Source organism: Amaranthus tricolor, chromosome 15, assembly GCF_026212465.1.
Source record: "Amaranthus tricolor cultivar Red isolate AtriRed21 chromosome 15, ASM2621246v1, whole genome shotgun sequence".
Taxonomy (NCBI): domain Eukaryota; kingdom Viridiplantae; phylum Streptophyta; class Magnoliopsida; order Caryophyllales; family Amaranthaceae; genus Amaranthus; species Amaranthus tricolor.
Genome location: NC_080061.1, coordinates 18,857,102 through 18,870,962, shown reverse-complemented (window position 1 = coordinate 18,870,962; position 13,861 = coordinate 18,857,102). Strand labels below are relative to the sequence as shown.

The following is a 13,861-nucleotide window of genomic DNA, read 5'->3' as shown; positions in this document are numbered from 1 at the left end:
GGAATTTGAAAGAAACCTGAGTATCCATCTAAGTAACAGAAAAAGGAATGCTTAGCCATTCTTTCCAACATCTGATCAATGAAAGGGAGAGGGAAATGGTCTTTTCGGGTGGCTTTATTCAGCTTGCGATAGTCAATACACATTCGCCATTCTGTGACAGTTCTAGTGGAAATCAATTCTCCTTTGTCATTCTTGACAACGGTCATACCTCCCTTTTTGGGAACTACTTGAACAGGACTCACCCACTTGTTATCTGAAATGGGGAATATTATTCCTGCTTCAAGTAGTTTAAGAACTTCTTTCTTGACTACCTCCTTCATATTAGGATTAAGCCTTCGTTGTGGTTCTATAAAAGAGGTATGATCATCTTCAAGAAAGATCTTATGAGTGCAGAATGAAGGATTAATACCCTTGATGTCATCAATAGTGTACCCAATAACACTCTTATACTTTTTCAGAACTGTGAGCAATCGCTCAATTTGAGTGCCATTGAGTTCAGCATTGACAATAACAAGGTAGGTATCATTCTCCTCTAGGAAAACATACTTCAAAGAAGGGGGAAGAGGTTTTAATTCTACCTGAGGAGGCGTAGTACACTCCTTTCGTTCCTCAATGGTGGACACCTTCAAAGGTGGGATATCCTCAAACTTAGCTTTGACAGGAACAAATGTAGGTGCAGCATCTAAAACTTGGACCATCTCAATCACATCGGCTCTATCCTTCTCATAGTTGCCCTCAATAGCTGCATAAAGCGGATCAACAATGGAGGGTGTGGATTCCAGTAGCATCAACTATCGCATCCATCCGATAAACAGTCTCCCCAATGGCAGGATGTGCCATGGATGAGGGGAGATGGAAATGCAGCTGTTCTCCCAAAATCTCAAGTGATAACTTCCCATTCTTCACATCAAAAATGGCTGCTGTAGTCTTTAAAAAATCACAACCCAAAATCACCGGAATGCGGGCATCCTCTTCCATATCCATGATGACGAAATCGTAGGGTACGAAGTAATTACCAACTTGGTCAGGGAAATCCTCAAGAATAGCAACTGGGTATCTCACAGATCGATCGGCTAATTGTATAGACATTCGAGTGGCTTTCATCTCGCCATTGATCTTTTTGCATAATGTCAAGGGCATCACACTCACACTAGCCCCTAAATCAACAAGGGCTACGGCAGACACATATTTCCCCAACTTCAGCGAGATAGTAAAACTACCAGGATCAGCTTGTTTCTTAGGAACCTTGCATCCCAAATAGCACTACATTGCCCATTCAAAGTTTCCACCACACTCTCCTCTAGCTTGCGTTTGTTAGAAATGATGTCCTTGAGGAATTTAGCATAAGAGGGTATTTCCTTAATGGCTTCTAAGAAGGGGATGTTGATCTGTAGCTTGCTCAAAACTTGAAGAAATTTTCCATATTTATGCTCAAGCTTCGCCTATGCCAATCTAGAAGGAAACGGCACTGGTGGTGTGTAAGTTCGACCGCCAATTGTGGGCTTGTCTGAATTGACTGGCTCATCCTTCTTTTCTTCAGAAACATCATCATTAGTTCCTGCATCTGGAAAAACAATAGGTGGGGTCTTTACTTTAGGGGCTGGATCATGAGGTGTCCTACCACTCCTCGTAGTTACTGCATTAAGTTGCTGATGGGGAGATGTGGTTGGGTTTTTTTTCTGTGTTTCCCGGAAGTTGCCCCTTTTGCATGGACAAGTTACTCAATTGTTGTGCCATCTAAGCCATCTGAGTATCGATCATTTTGTTGTGAGATAAAATCTAATTAATGGAGGTGCTGAAGTGTTTATTTTGATTGCTTTGGGTAGCAATGAAGTTCTCCATCAAGCTCTCAAGGTTGGACTTCGGTGGATGTTGTTGTTGAGGTGGGAAGGGAGGTCTTTGTTGGAAACCCGATGGTAAGTTGTACGAGGATGAGGGATTCTGGGCATTGTTGTTTCTGTAGGAGAAATTTGGATGATCCCTCCATCCTGGGTTGAAGGTGTTGGAAAAGGGGTTGTATTGTTGTCTGGCATTCTGATTTTGGATGGCGTTGACTTGTTCCACAGTAGCAGCCCCTTCGGCTTGAAGTTGGCAATCAACGCTGGAATGCCCATTTAAGCCACAAGCACCACGGACTTTATCTACTGCAGCTACATCCAATTGCTCAACCTTCCTTGTCAAAGCCTGTACATTATTAGTCAAAGCAACAATAGCATCCACTTCATACCTACCACCTCGCTTTGGAGTTGATTGTTCTCGCCAGTGGTAATTTGAGGCCATGTCATCAAGAATTTCTTGGCCTGGGTTAGTGTTTTCATCATAAAGTTACCTCCAGCAGCAGCATCCAAAGAAGTCTGGATTTCATGCCTCAAAGCTTTGTAGACTGTCTCAATAACCATCCAATCTGGTAATCCGTGATATGGGCACTTTCTAATTAGACTTTTGAATCTCTCCCATGCATCATAGAGTGATCCCTCGTCTTTTTGTTTGAAAGTAGATATTTCATTTCGGTACTTTGAAGTTTTTCCGGGTGCGTAGTATCAATGCAAGAATGCCTTTTTCAGAGCCTCCCAAGTAGCAATGGAGTTGGGTTCTTCCTCACATAGCCACTGCTTAGCCGCCCCCGCAAGAGAAAAAGGGAAAGCTATCAACATTAATTGATCGGAAGTGATGTTGTTGTACTTGTGTGTCATGCACTTGTCGATGAATAGATTAATGTGGTCGGTTGGGTTCTCATTCTCCATACCATGAAATTGGTCCTGAGCAATCCAGTTGAAGAATGCTGACCGAATCTCATACTGGTTCCCGGTAATCTCTGGCCTCAAAATGCTAGTAGTGACAGTGCTAGAATCGGGAGTGATGTAATCCATGAGGGGTTTCTCTGGTGTTTCAGCCATGGTTAAATCTTCCCTTCTCTGTTTCTTCGCCTTCTTTGCCTAGAGTTGAGTCTTCTTGCTGTTGCTTCGATTTCAGGGTCAAAAGGTACTAGTTCATGTCCCTGTCGTCTGGTTTGCATGCAACAAAAGAAACTAAAAGCAAAGGGTTAAATAGATAGGGGAGGGGGGACATAAACAAAGCGAAATCAGAGAAAAAGAATCAATTTAAACTCAGAAAGTAAACAATAAACTAATCCGTTGTTCCCCGGCAACGGCGCCAAAATTTGATAGGTCGTTTATGTACTACCAAACAATTCTTAATATGCAACTAGTATAGCAGCAGTTAGGGTCGAATCCACAGGGAACAATGTAGTAAATGATTATTTTCCGGCTACCAATTGATCCTAAGTAACACACAAATTTGGAGAATATATGTCTAAACTAACTAAATGACTAGAATACAAGCAATTAAATTAGAAAGGTAAATCAATGATACTAAAACATCTAGGGATAAACTTCCCCACTAGCATGATATGATGACAATGAGATCCTACTACCCCTACAATAATCATAACCAAGTTCAATAGGATGAATACACCATTAAAGATACTAAAAACTCCTTTCGAAGACTATTACCTTCACTACCATACTATCAAACCTATTTTCATGGAATCAAGTATAGTAATGACATTGAGCATAGTATTCTATAAGATCCAACAATCAAATCTATCTATTATCATGAAGATTATCAAGCCCTTGATCTAAAAGGCAATTCATTCAACTCAAACTTTCGTTAGCAATTGAATGAATCTTTAACCACAATTTCCAAAATTTCTATTGAAAGTACATGAGTTAACTAGCATAAGAAACCAAGCATGAACAAGGATTATGCATAATAAAAAGGGATTGGGATTCAATAATTCATCATTAACATCATGGCTAGGGTTCCATCTAACCCTAGATTAAGAAACTACCCACACATATCGATTGCAACAAAACAAGAATTAATTAAATAAAACATGATTAAAAGTAATAACAAGGAAAGGATAAAGAATTAATACTTGAAGTTGAATACCAAAGGATGAACGAAAGTAATCGAAAGTTACAAAGTTTTTTCTCCAAAAGTGAAGAGTTAATAATATCTAAAAAAACAGAGAAGAAAATGTTGCTTGCCCCCTTGTTACATTCCTCATCATAAAACAAAAACCGTGCGGAAAAACAGTTATTAAAGCAGGACCGGACCGGGTTTCTGGAAGACCGGACCGGGTCCGTGTGCTGGGAGTTTTCCACAGAGCAGAAAACGCAGGACCCGACCGGGTTTAAGAAAGACCGGACCGGGTCCGTAAGCTGAACATTCATGAAAGTGATTATTGACAGACCCGACCGGGTTTAGAGTATACCCGACCAGGTCTTGGGCTTGGAGGCTTACATTCCTATTTCTCAATTGAAATCGCTCGGGTATGAAAATACTCGCCCGGACCCATCATCTTGTGCTTACTTTTCTTCATTAGAACACGACAAAAGTACAAATGAGACCCAACGGGACTAAAAGCATATCCGAATGGAGCCGTGAGCTCACAAAAGTGCCGTAGTGCGGTCTCAAACTCTGCCAAATCTCGAAGCACGCATTCTAATGCTCAGGAGTGATCCGCTTCCAATACAAGAGTGGAGTAAAATGGCCTGAAATAATCAAAGACACACAAAAACTCCAACCAAACGTAAAACCATATGGAAAATGCGAAATCACACATCAGAATGCCATAAAATGCAAGGGAAAGGAGCATAAAAATATAGTACAAAATGCATACATCAAATTTTTTTGTAGAATCTTTTCCACATCGAGAGCGATGAGGACAAGAAGAATGTGTTTCTTTCAGCTGTTGCTGAAAGATTCAGAGATTTCAAATCCAAGCTAGTATCTAGCTGCATTACGAAGAGGCGTGCCCGTACGACCAAAAAGGTCAAAACGGGAAACGAAGGTGGAGAGCAATCACCTTCGAAGATGCCATACGAAATATGGGGTCACATATCGGAGAGGGATTGGGAGGCCTTTGTTGCCAAAAGAACAACTCCCATAGAAGTTGTAAGAATTTCATATTATATTATAGTTTACCAATTTGAATTTACTTTTTTTGCTTCAGCATTAAACTAATACATGACATTCGATTTCTATTGATTAATTAGGAAAAGCGTGGTAAAGCTTCTGATTCTGCAAGCAAAAGGAAGTTTTATCATTGCTTGGGCCAGAAAACGTACGATGAGGTCCGAAAAGAGTGGGTGGATGCGGGTTTATACCCCAATCAAAGTTAATCCACGCCCTCATCTACGACTACCTTCGCATCCCTGAATACTCCTGCTGGAGATCGGGTGCGTGATTGGTATTGCGGGCTTCATTCCCGAGATGCAAGTGGTAAATTTACCATTAATGATTTGGGAACGAAGAAGGTTGCTGATGCTGTGGTGAGTTTTGAAATTATTAAGTATATTCTTGATTTGTTTTGTATTTTTTGGCTTTGATTTACTTATACTAATTGCTATATATATCACTTCTAATTTGAACAAATGGGCTGGAAGGAAAAAGAAGCTACGGGGGAGTTCACGTCAAGAGGCAATGTTGACGCATTGCATATGTTCTTAGGGAAAGATTACAGTGGGCGGGTAGTCGGAAAAGGAGGAGTCCGCGTAGGGCTACAAAAGGCATTCAGCAAAGATTGTGTTGCTACTCAATCCCGAACGACGCTGCGGAGATTACAAAGGACGCTCTCGCCAAACTGGCCGCCGTGTTGCAGAAGATGAGAGCACCCGTTGTTGACTTGGAAAACCCGATTGTCGAGGATCAGGAAAGTCAACATGGGGATCCTAATGCTTTGGTCGAGCCAACACCCGAGCCCATTACCCCCGTAGCACCCCAGCCCATTACTAATACCCCTAAAGGGGAAAACCCCACACCGGAGAACATAAACTCCGTTGTTCAAAATCCGGAGCCAACTCCGGAGCCAGTGCTATAGGTACAAAGTTTTTAAATATATAAGCACTTATTAATTTAAATTGCAACGCGTTTTAATATTTTATTATGATGCTTATTATACTAAACGACACAATTTTCAGGAGGCGATTCCTTGTTCTCTTTTGTTGCCTCAGTTAGGTGTTGCTAGTGATGGCGACTTAACTGAGGTTGCATATGGTGTGGCCCAGCCAAACAAAGAGGGCCAAACAGTGCATTCAATGCCTGTTACAAGTGGCCACATCAGTGTGGCCGTGGAAACTATTGTAAAGGGGTTTGAAGATTTCTCACTCCCAATTCCAATGCCAGCATGGAGCCTTGAGAAACTATCAGACGCCCTAGGTATTTCGTCACATGGCCATATGCTTGGGTCCGATTCACTAACATGGTAAGAATCATTTGTACCTTATTTATTTTTATTTTTTTAATTGCATGCTTACACTAAATTAATTGTATAAATTGAAATAGCAAAAGAGTCCAAAGGGATCTTGGAGAGAGGTCGGTTTCTCAGCAAAGGTGTCGACTGGGTCAAAGTCGATGCCAAGCACTCCAATTTTGACTGATGAGGAGCTAAAAGATCTCTCTCAAGATTGCAAATGGCTGCACACTTGTGCATCTCGCATAAGTGAGGAGGACCCAATCATTCTGAACCTGCTGAAGGAGCAATACTGCTTTTTAGAGAGCCCGTTTGTAATTATTGGTCCTAGTGACATCGGGCAACTTTTGAGACGAAAGATGCTGAACGTAGCTATTTTCCATATCTACATGAGGTGATGTTCACTATCTTACAAGTTAGGCATTGTTGTTTAATTGTTTTAATAACCGAATTACTAACAAAATTTTCTTACTTTTCCCATGTGTTTCGAAAAAAGTGCGTGGACAAATGGGATCTACATCCAGAGCCACATTTCCAAAATAGAAAGCAATAAAGGTACACAAATTCGATTTTATGCGTTTTTAAGCGTTTTTGGCACTTTTGCGCATAAAGTAGCTCAAACTTGGTTTGTTTTGCACGAAACTTGGCACACAACACTATTTGGTATATATTATTGTGTTGAAGTCGTTAGAATTAAAAATCATAGTCATATGCTAGAAATTACGTGTTAAGTTGTGATTTTAAGGGTTTTTAAGCGTTTTTGGCACGTTTGTGCATAAAGTAGCTCAAACTTGGTTTGTTTTGCACGAAACTTAGCACACAACACTATTTGGTATATATTATTGTGTTGAAGTGGTTAGAATTAAAAATCATTGTCATATGCTAGAAATTACGTGTTAAGTTGCGATTTTAAGGTTTTTAATGCGTTTTTGGCACTTTTGCGCATAAAGTAGCTCAAACTTGGTTTTTTTTTGCACGAAACTTGGCACACAACACTATTTGATATATATTATTGTGTTGAAGTGGTTAGAATTTAAAATCATTGTCATATTCTAGAAATTACGTGTTAAGTTGCAATTTTATATGGTTTTTAAGCGTTTTTTGCACGTTTGCGCATAAAGTAGCTCAAACTTGGTCTGGTTTGCACGAAACTTGGCACACAACACTATTTGGTAAATATTATTGTGTTGAAGTGGTTAGAATTTAAAATCATTGTCATATGCTAGAAATTACGTGTTAAGTTGCGATTTTAAGGGTTTTTAACCATTTTTGGCACGTTTGCGCATAAAGTGGCTCAAACTTGGTTTTTTTTTTGCACGAAACTTGGCACACAACAATATTTGGTATATATTATTGTGTTGAAGTGGTTAGAATTGAAAATCATAGTCATATGCTAGAAATTACGTGTTAAGTTGCGATTTTATGGGTTTTTAACCGTTTTTGGCACTTTCGCGCGTGAATTTGAGAAATGAAATTGAATTAATCAATGTTGGATACATTTACACGAGGCCTAGAGTCTATTTATAGATTTCTATACTCTAACGGCTAAAAACAACCACGTGCAAAACATTTGCACACTTAAAAACATAACAGACAACTAAAATACTCTACAATGCCTTCAAACTAAAACTGGCGACTGGGTGACCTTGGGCTCACTTTTTGAATGACTTCCCATGCTTGGAAATGGACACTTAGAGTCTTGATGGAAAGATCCTTGTATGAAGATTCCATTTCTACTATAGCTCAGGTCCTGGGTGCACAGGTTTGGTCTCCACGTGTCGTGCAAGGTGGCCTGGTCGCAAGTTGTGCTGTTGTGCTGTTCTGATTAGGATCAGCAACTAGGTTCCCTTGTGCTTGTGTTCTAGGCGATTGTATGCACTACCAGCATGGCTCTTTGACCTTTATGGCTAGGCCTATGTATGGAGATGACGTCCCCAAGATTGGTTAGGCCCAGATCTCCATGGTCAAGGCTAGGTCATGTTGCAAGGTGGGCTGGTCAGCGGGCTGGGTTGTTGCTGCTGCTGTTGTGTTCTGTTCCTCTACAACTGCTGTCTTCTGGTCTTGTTTATTACACAAGTGCGGCTCTCCTTATATAGAGCTCTCAACTAACATAATGGCTATATTAGCACACGCCTAATTAAAACGCACGTGCTATACATGGGCACTTAAAATAGAAACAGAAAATCATAGTTGCGATTTTAAGGGTTTTTAACCGTTTTTGGTACGTTTGTGCATAAAGTAGCTCAAACTTGGTTTGTTTTGCACGAAACTTGGCACATAAAACTATTTGGTAGATATTATTGTGTTGAAGTGGTTAGAAATGAAAATCATTGTCATATGCTAGAAATTACGTGTTAAGTTGCGATTTTAAGGGTTTTTAAGCGTTTTTGGCACGTTTGCGCATAAAGTAGCTCAAACTTGGTTTGTTTTGCACGAAACTTGGCACACAACACTATTTGGTATATATTATTGTGTTGAAGTGGTTAGAATTGAAAATCATTGTCATATGCTAGAAATTACGTGTTAAGTTGCGATATTAAGGGTTTTTAAGCGTTTTTGGCACTTTTGAGCATAAAGTAGCTCAAACTTAGTTTGTTTTGCACGAAACTTGGAACACAACACTATTTGGTCTATATTATTGCGTTGAAGTGGTTAGAATTGAAAATCATAGTCGTATGCTAGAAATTACGTATTAAGTTGCGATTTTATGCGTTTTTATGCTTCTTTGGCACTAACATCTATTTTCTCTTAGTGCTTTCAACAACCTTCTAATTTCGTTGATTGCGGCTACTACACTCTCAAATACATGGACGATATCTTAAAATGCGTGAAGGAGGTTGGAGTCAAAAACATAGATGCCGTAAGTATTTGTTACGTTCTTAAATTATTATTATTGGTAAAATCTAATGTTTATGAATCTTTTAATTTTATATTATATTATAGGTTTTATACGACATTCCGAGGGAAACACGTCCTCTGAGAGGTGAAGAGATGCGCGAATTAAAAGATTAGATTGCCGCGTATCTTGCTAATTTTTGTCCTTGATAAATTGTAATTAGTATAGATTTTTTTAGGACTTTAATGTATATTATTGTATATATATGTACGTACATATTATATTATATTATCGAGAATTTTTTACTACAAAGAGATTATTGGTGATTATTTGTGATTATCATTGGATTATTATCTGATAATCATTGTTATTACATTCTACATTATTATTGGATTATTATTAGAATAAAACAAAAAATGAAAAAAAAATAGCTATTTGCCGCAGTCAACCCCCAAAACCGCAGCAAATAAGTTCCATTATTTGCTGCGGTTTTGGGGGCTGACCGCAGCAAATAATGCCATTTTTTGCTGCGGTTTTAAACCACAGCATTTAAAATAGGCCATTAATTAATATTGTTTGGGGCCAAAATCGCAGCAAATAATGGCCAAAAAACCGCAGCAAATGAGGTTTGTTCCACTAGTGGTGTTTCAATTTTTTTTTCGCATTCAATTCCATCCCTTAACATTTAACCATTTTCATTAATGTAAGTTTTAATTTTTTGTTTCTCATTGAATTCCTTTTCTAAACCCTGAATTTCAATTTTGCACTTACAAATGAAAAATTCCATTAATAAAAGCTCTCTAAATTCTTAAATTCCTCTTTACTCCCTTGTCCCATATTCAGACCATCTGCAAGGCAGAAACCATATTTGAGGGCTTAGCTTAAGAATCATTTACCATTTGCTGAGGCAGTAATCGAATGATGATGGTGATTTTCTAATACACGACAGATAGTCATTGAATTTCACAGAAGTTCCGAGCATCGAATACAAAATTTGTTCATAAGTGCACCAAATTAAGGGTGGATGGCACACCTTAATTTGCCCCAAGATGATGAATATGTATTGGAATGGAAAAGACACGAACAACACACAAAACACAAAACACAACACAAGATCAGCTTCAAGAAACCAAATCTTGATTTTCCGGCTAACTGACTACCCTCCAATGGCTTCACTCACCATCTTCATGTAATGAATAATACAACCCAAGGATTGACTACCTTGTGGAATGCAAGATAAACTTTGAAGTTGTATGACTAACAACTCAAAGGTTTGAATATATGACTAATATCCACTCAACAAAACAGACAATGTTTTGAAGGAAACAACAAATGTGTTTTATTTCTGAAAATCTGAAACTGTGTTTACAAGGGATTAGCCTCTTATTTATAGAGCTATGAGACCTTCGAAAATTAGGTAAGACTAATGTTTATGCAGCCAAACCAAAATAACGGCAAAAACAATGACACGTGACTAACATGTGCACGTCTTAAGAATCAAAATCAAAAAAACAGAATACTGATTCATTCTGCTGTACTGTCCGCTGAACACCCGAGCTTCAGCATCATTCCTTGGGCATCTTCTATGATTTTCAAGAGGAATCTTGGACCATGGTAGTAAGGCCCATGCATAGAGATTCTGATTCTACCCTTGGTGTCTCCGGGGATGCTCAGGTTAGCTCTGTGGAAGGGTTGTAAGGTCTGCTGGTCAGCAGGAGGTGGCTGGCAGTTCTGTTTGTTCTGTTTACCTTTTGTGCAGTCTTGGAGTCTTTGTGTGAGGACTTGGTTGGCTTCATCTTCATGCTTATCTTCTTCTAGTGTCATGCTTGAGCCATGTGTGCCTTGCATACTTAATTTAACTCCCCCTTCTTGAGGAAGAATTGTCCTCAATTCTGTAGGTTTAGTGTATGGTTTGAGATCACCTATGTTGAAGGTGTTTGAACCACTATACTCTTCCAGAAGATCTACTTTGTATGCATTATTTCTTAACTTTTGTATGATCTGGAAGGGCCCTATGGCTCTAGGCATGAGTTTATTCCTCCTTAGATGGGGAAATCTTGCTTTTCTTAGGTATATCCACACAAAATCTCCTTCTTCTAGCTGTTGTTTGGAGTGATTTCCTTTGTCTGCTTTGAGCTTGTATTTTGCATTGGCCTTCTGAATGTTTTCCTGAATCAACACGTGCAGCTTCATCGTTTCTTTAGCTTGCTCCACAACATCTTTGTGTACCCTGTCATTTTCAAAATTACAAGTTAGAGATACAGGCAATAATGGATTCTCCCTATAAACACATTCAAAGGGGGAGTGCTTTGTACTATAACTAGGACTTCTATTGTAAGAAAACTCTGCTTGGCATAACTTAAGATCCCAATCCCTTAGATTTTTGTTCACTAAGGTTCTTAAGATTAAGCCCAGGTCTTGTTGGTCACCTCTGTTTGCCCAGCAGTTTGAGGGTGATGAGATGTACTATACAAGAGCTTTGTGCCTAACAGTCTCCACAGGGATTTCCAAAAGCAACTAAGAAACTTGCTATCTCTATCAGACACAACGGTCCTAGGTACCCCATGCAATCTTACAATCTCTGCAAAGTTTAACCTAGCTATGTTTTGAGCATCATCCACCTTGTTGCAAGCAACAAAATGTGCCATCTTGGAGAACTTGTCCACAAAAACCATAATAGAATCCTTTCCCCTTTGAGTCCTATGTAAGGCCATGATGAAATCCATGCTAAGGTGTTCCCAAGGCTTGGTGGCAACAGGTAAGGGCATGTATTCTCCTTTGTGAAAAGTAATCTTGGCCTTAATGCAAGCTTCACACCTAAATATGTGCTTGCCAACATTGCCTAGCATCTTAGGCCAATAAAAATGTTGACTAAGCATATCTAGGGTCTTTTGAATACCAAAATGTCCTCCTAAACTGCCTTCATGCACTTTTTTAACTAACAATTGCCTTAGATTGGTCTTAGGAATACAAAGCCTATTTCCCTTAAACAAAAACCCTTGGTTAATGCTAAACATGCCTTGTGATCCTTCTAGGCAGCTAGCATAAATGTCCTTGAAGTCACTATCCTCAGGGTACAAGTCTTTAATCATTTCAAATCCTATGACTCTAGCTCCTAGTACGGCTAATAGGTTATGCTTCCTACTCAAGGCATCAACCACTACATTGGTCTTTCCTGTCTTGTATTTGGCTGAAAAGTCAAAGGTTTGGAGGATTTCTACCCATCTTGCATGTCTAGGGTTAAACTTGTGTTGGCCATGTACGTTTTTGAGGGACTCATGATCAGTGTATAGTATGAATGGTTGAACCTTAAGGTAGTGTGCCCAATGTTCCAAAGCTCTAACCAGAGCATAAAATTCTTTGTCATATGTGGAATAGTTAAGCCTACCCTTGCTTAATTTTTCACTAAATTAAGCCACTGGTTTCCCTTCTTGCAGCAGAACTGCTCCTATGCCTATGCCACAAGCATCACACTCTACCTCAAATGGCTTTGAAAAATCAGGAAGTTTCTTAATTTGCTCAAAAGCTAGTTGTACATCCTCAGTCCACTGAAATGTGCCCTTCTTTGTGCACTCTATGATAGGAGCCATGATAGCACTAAAGTTATGAATGAATCTCCTGTAAAATGAGGCTAACCCATGAAAAGCCCTGACTTGGGTAATGATGTTAGGTGTAGGCCAGGTTTGAATAGCTTTTACTTTAGCAGGATCTACCTTTATCCCTTCTTTTCTAATGATAAACCCTAAAAAGAACACTTCCTGCATGAAGAAACTACATTTCTCAAGCTTGCCATATAACCTCTTCTTTCTTAGAACCTCAAAAAGTTGTCTCAAATGGTCAATATGTTCTCTAAATTATTTGCTATACACAAGGATGTCATCTAAGTATACAACAATGAATCTGCCTAGGAATGGTCTCAACACTTCATTCGTGAGTCTTATGAATGTACTAGGTGCTCTTGTAAGTCCAAAAGGCATCACCATCCACTAATATAACCCATATTTAGTCTTGAAGGCTATTTTCCACTCATCACCTTCATTTATCCTAATTTGATGATAACCACTCCTTAGATCAACTTTGCTAAACCACTGTGCACCTGCTAACTCATCAAACATGTCATCAAAACTGGGTATTGGGAACCTATACTTCACTGTAATGTTGTTGACACTTCTACTATCAACACACATCCTCCATGTACCATCTCTCTTAGGCACTAAGATAGTAAGCACAACACAGGGGCTAAGGCTTTCCCTCACATAACCTCTCTGCATAAGCTCCTCAATCTGCCTCTAAAGCTCCTTAGTCTCAACATGGTTTGTCCTATAGGCAGGTCTATTTGGTAGGGCAGCTCCAGGTATCAAGTCAATTTGGTGTTCTATGCCCCTAATGCGTAGTAGTCTAGGCGGTAGCTCAACAGGGAACACATCTGCATACTCATGCAGTAAAGGCTTAACCTCCCCAGGTAGGTCTACAGGTTGGTCTATCTCTTTAGTAAACATCAGATACACTTCCTCTTGGCTCTTTATTTCCCTCTCACAAGCCTTTCTATTCATCAGCTGTAGGTTTTGTCCAAGGGGTGGGGGTATGGTCTTGTGTGGGGGTAAAGGAATCAAGGCTTTGAGCTTTACCTCATGTCTCACTGTGTAGGTATTAGCAAAACCGTCATATGTAGTCTTTCTATCATACTGCCAAGGTCTGCCCAGCAGCAAGTGACAAGCACTCATGTCCAACACATCACACAAAACCTTATCCTTATATGAACCAATCAT

At 39.4% G+C, this 13,861-nt stretch overlaps 1 protein-coding gene and 1 non-coding gene across 2 annotated transcripts; one reads left to right on the top strand and one right to left on the bottom strand.

Moving 5' to 3' along the window:
* The first annotated feature begins 2,409 nt into the window (after positions 1 to 2,409).
* On the top strand, positions 2,410 to 2,515 carry LOC130801987 (small nucleolar RNA R71). Its single transcript, XR_009039706.1, has one exon. It is a non-coding gene; the product is annotated as a small nucleolar RNA R71 (small nucleolar RNA).
* A 10,866-nt stretch (positions 2,516 to 13,381) lies between these two features.
* On the bottom strand, positions 13,382 to 13,861 carry LOC130801123 (uncharacterized). The gene has a single exon (XM_057664884.1). The coding sequence runs from the start codon at positions 13,859 to 13,861 to the stop codon at positions 13,382 to 13,384; it is 480 nt and encodes a 159-aa protein (XP_057520867.1).

Coding starts and splice junctions, on each gene's coding strand:
- LOC130801123 (XM_057664884.1), bottom strand. CDS start 13,861: ATGATTGGTTCATATAAGGATAAGGTTTTGTGTGATGTGTTGGACATG.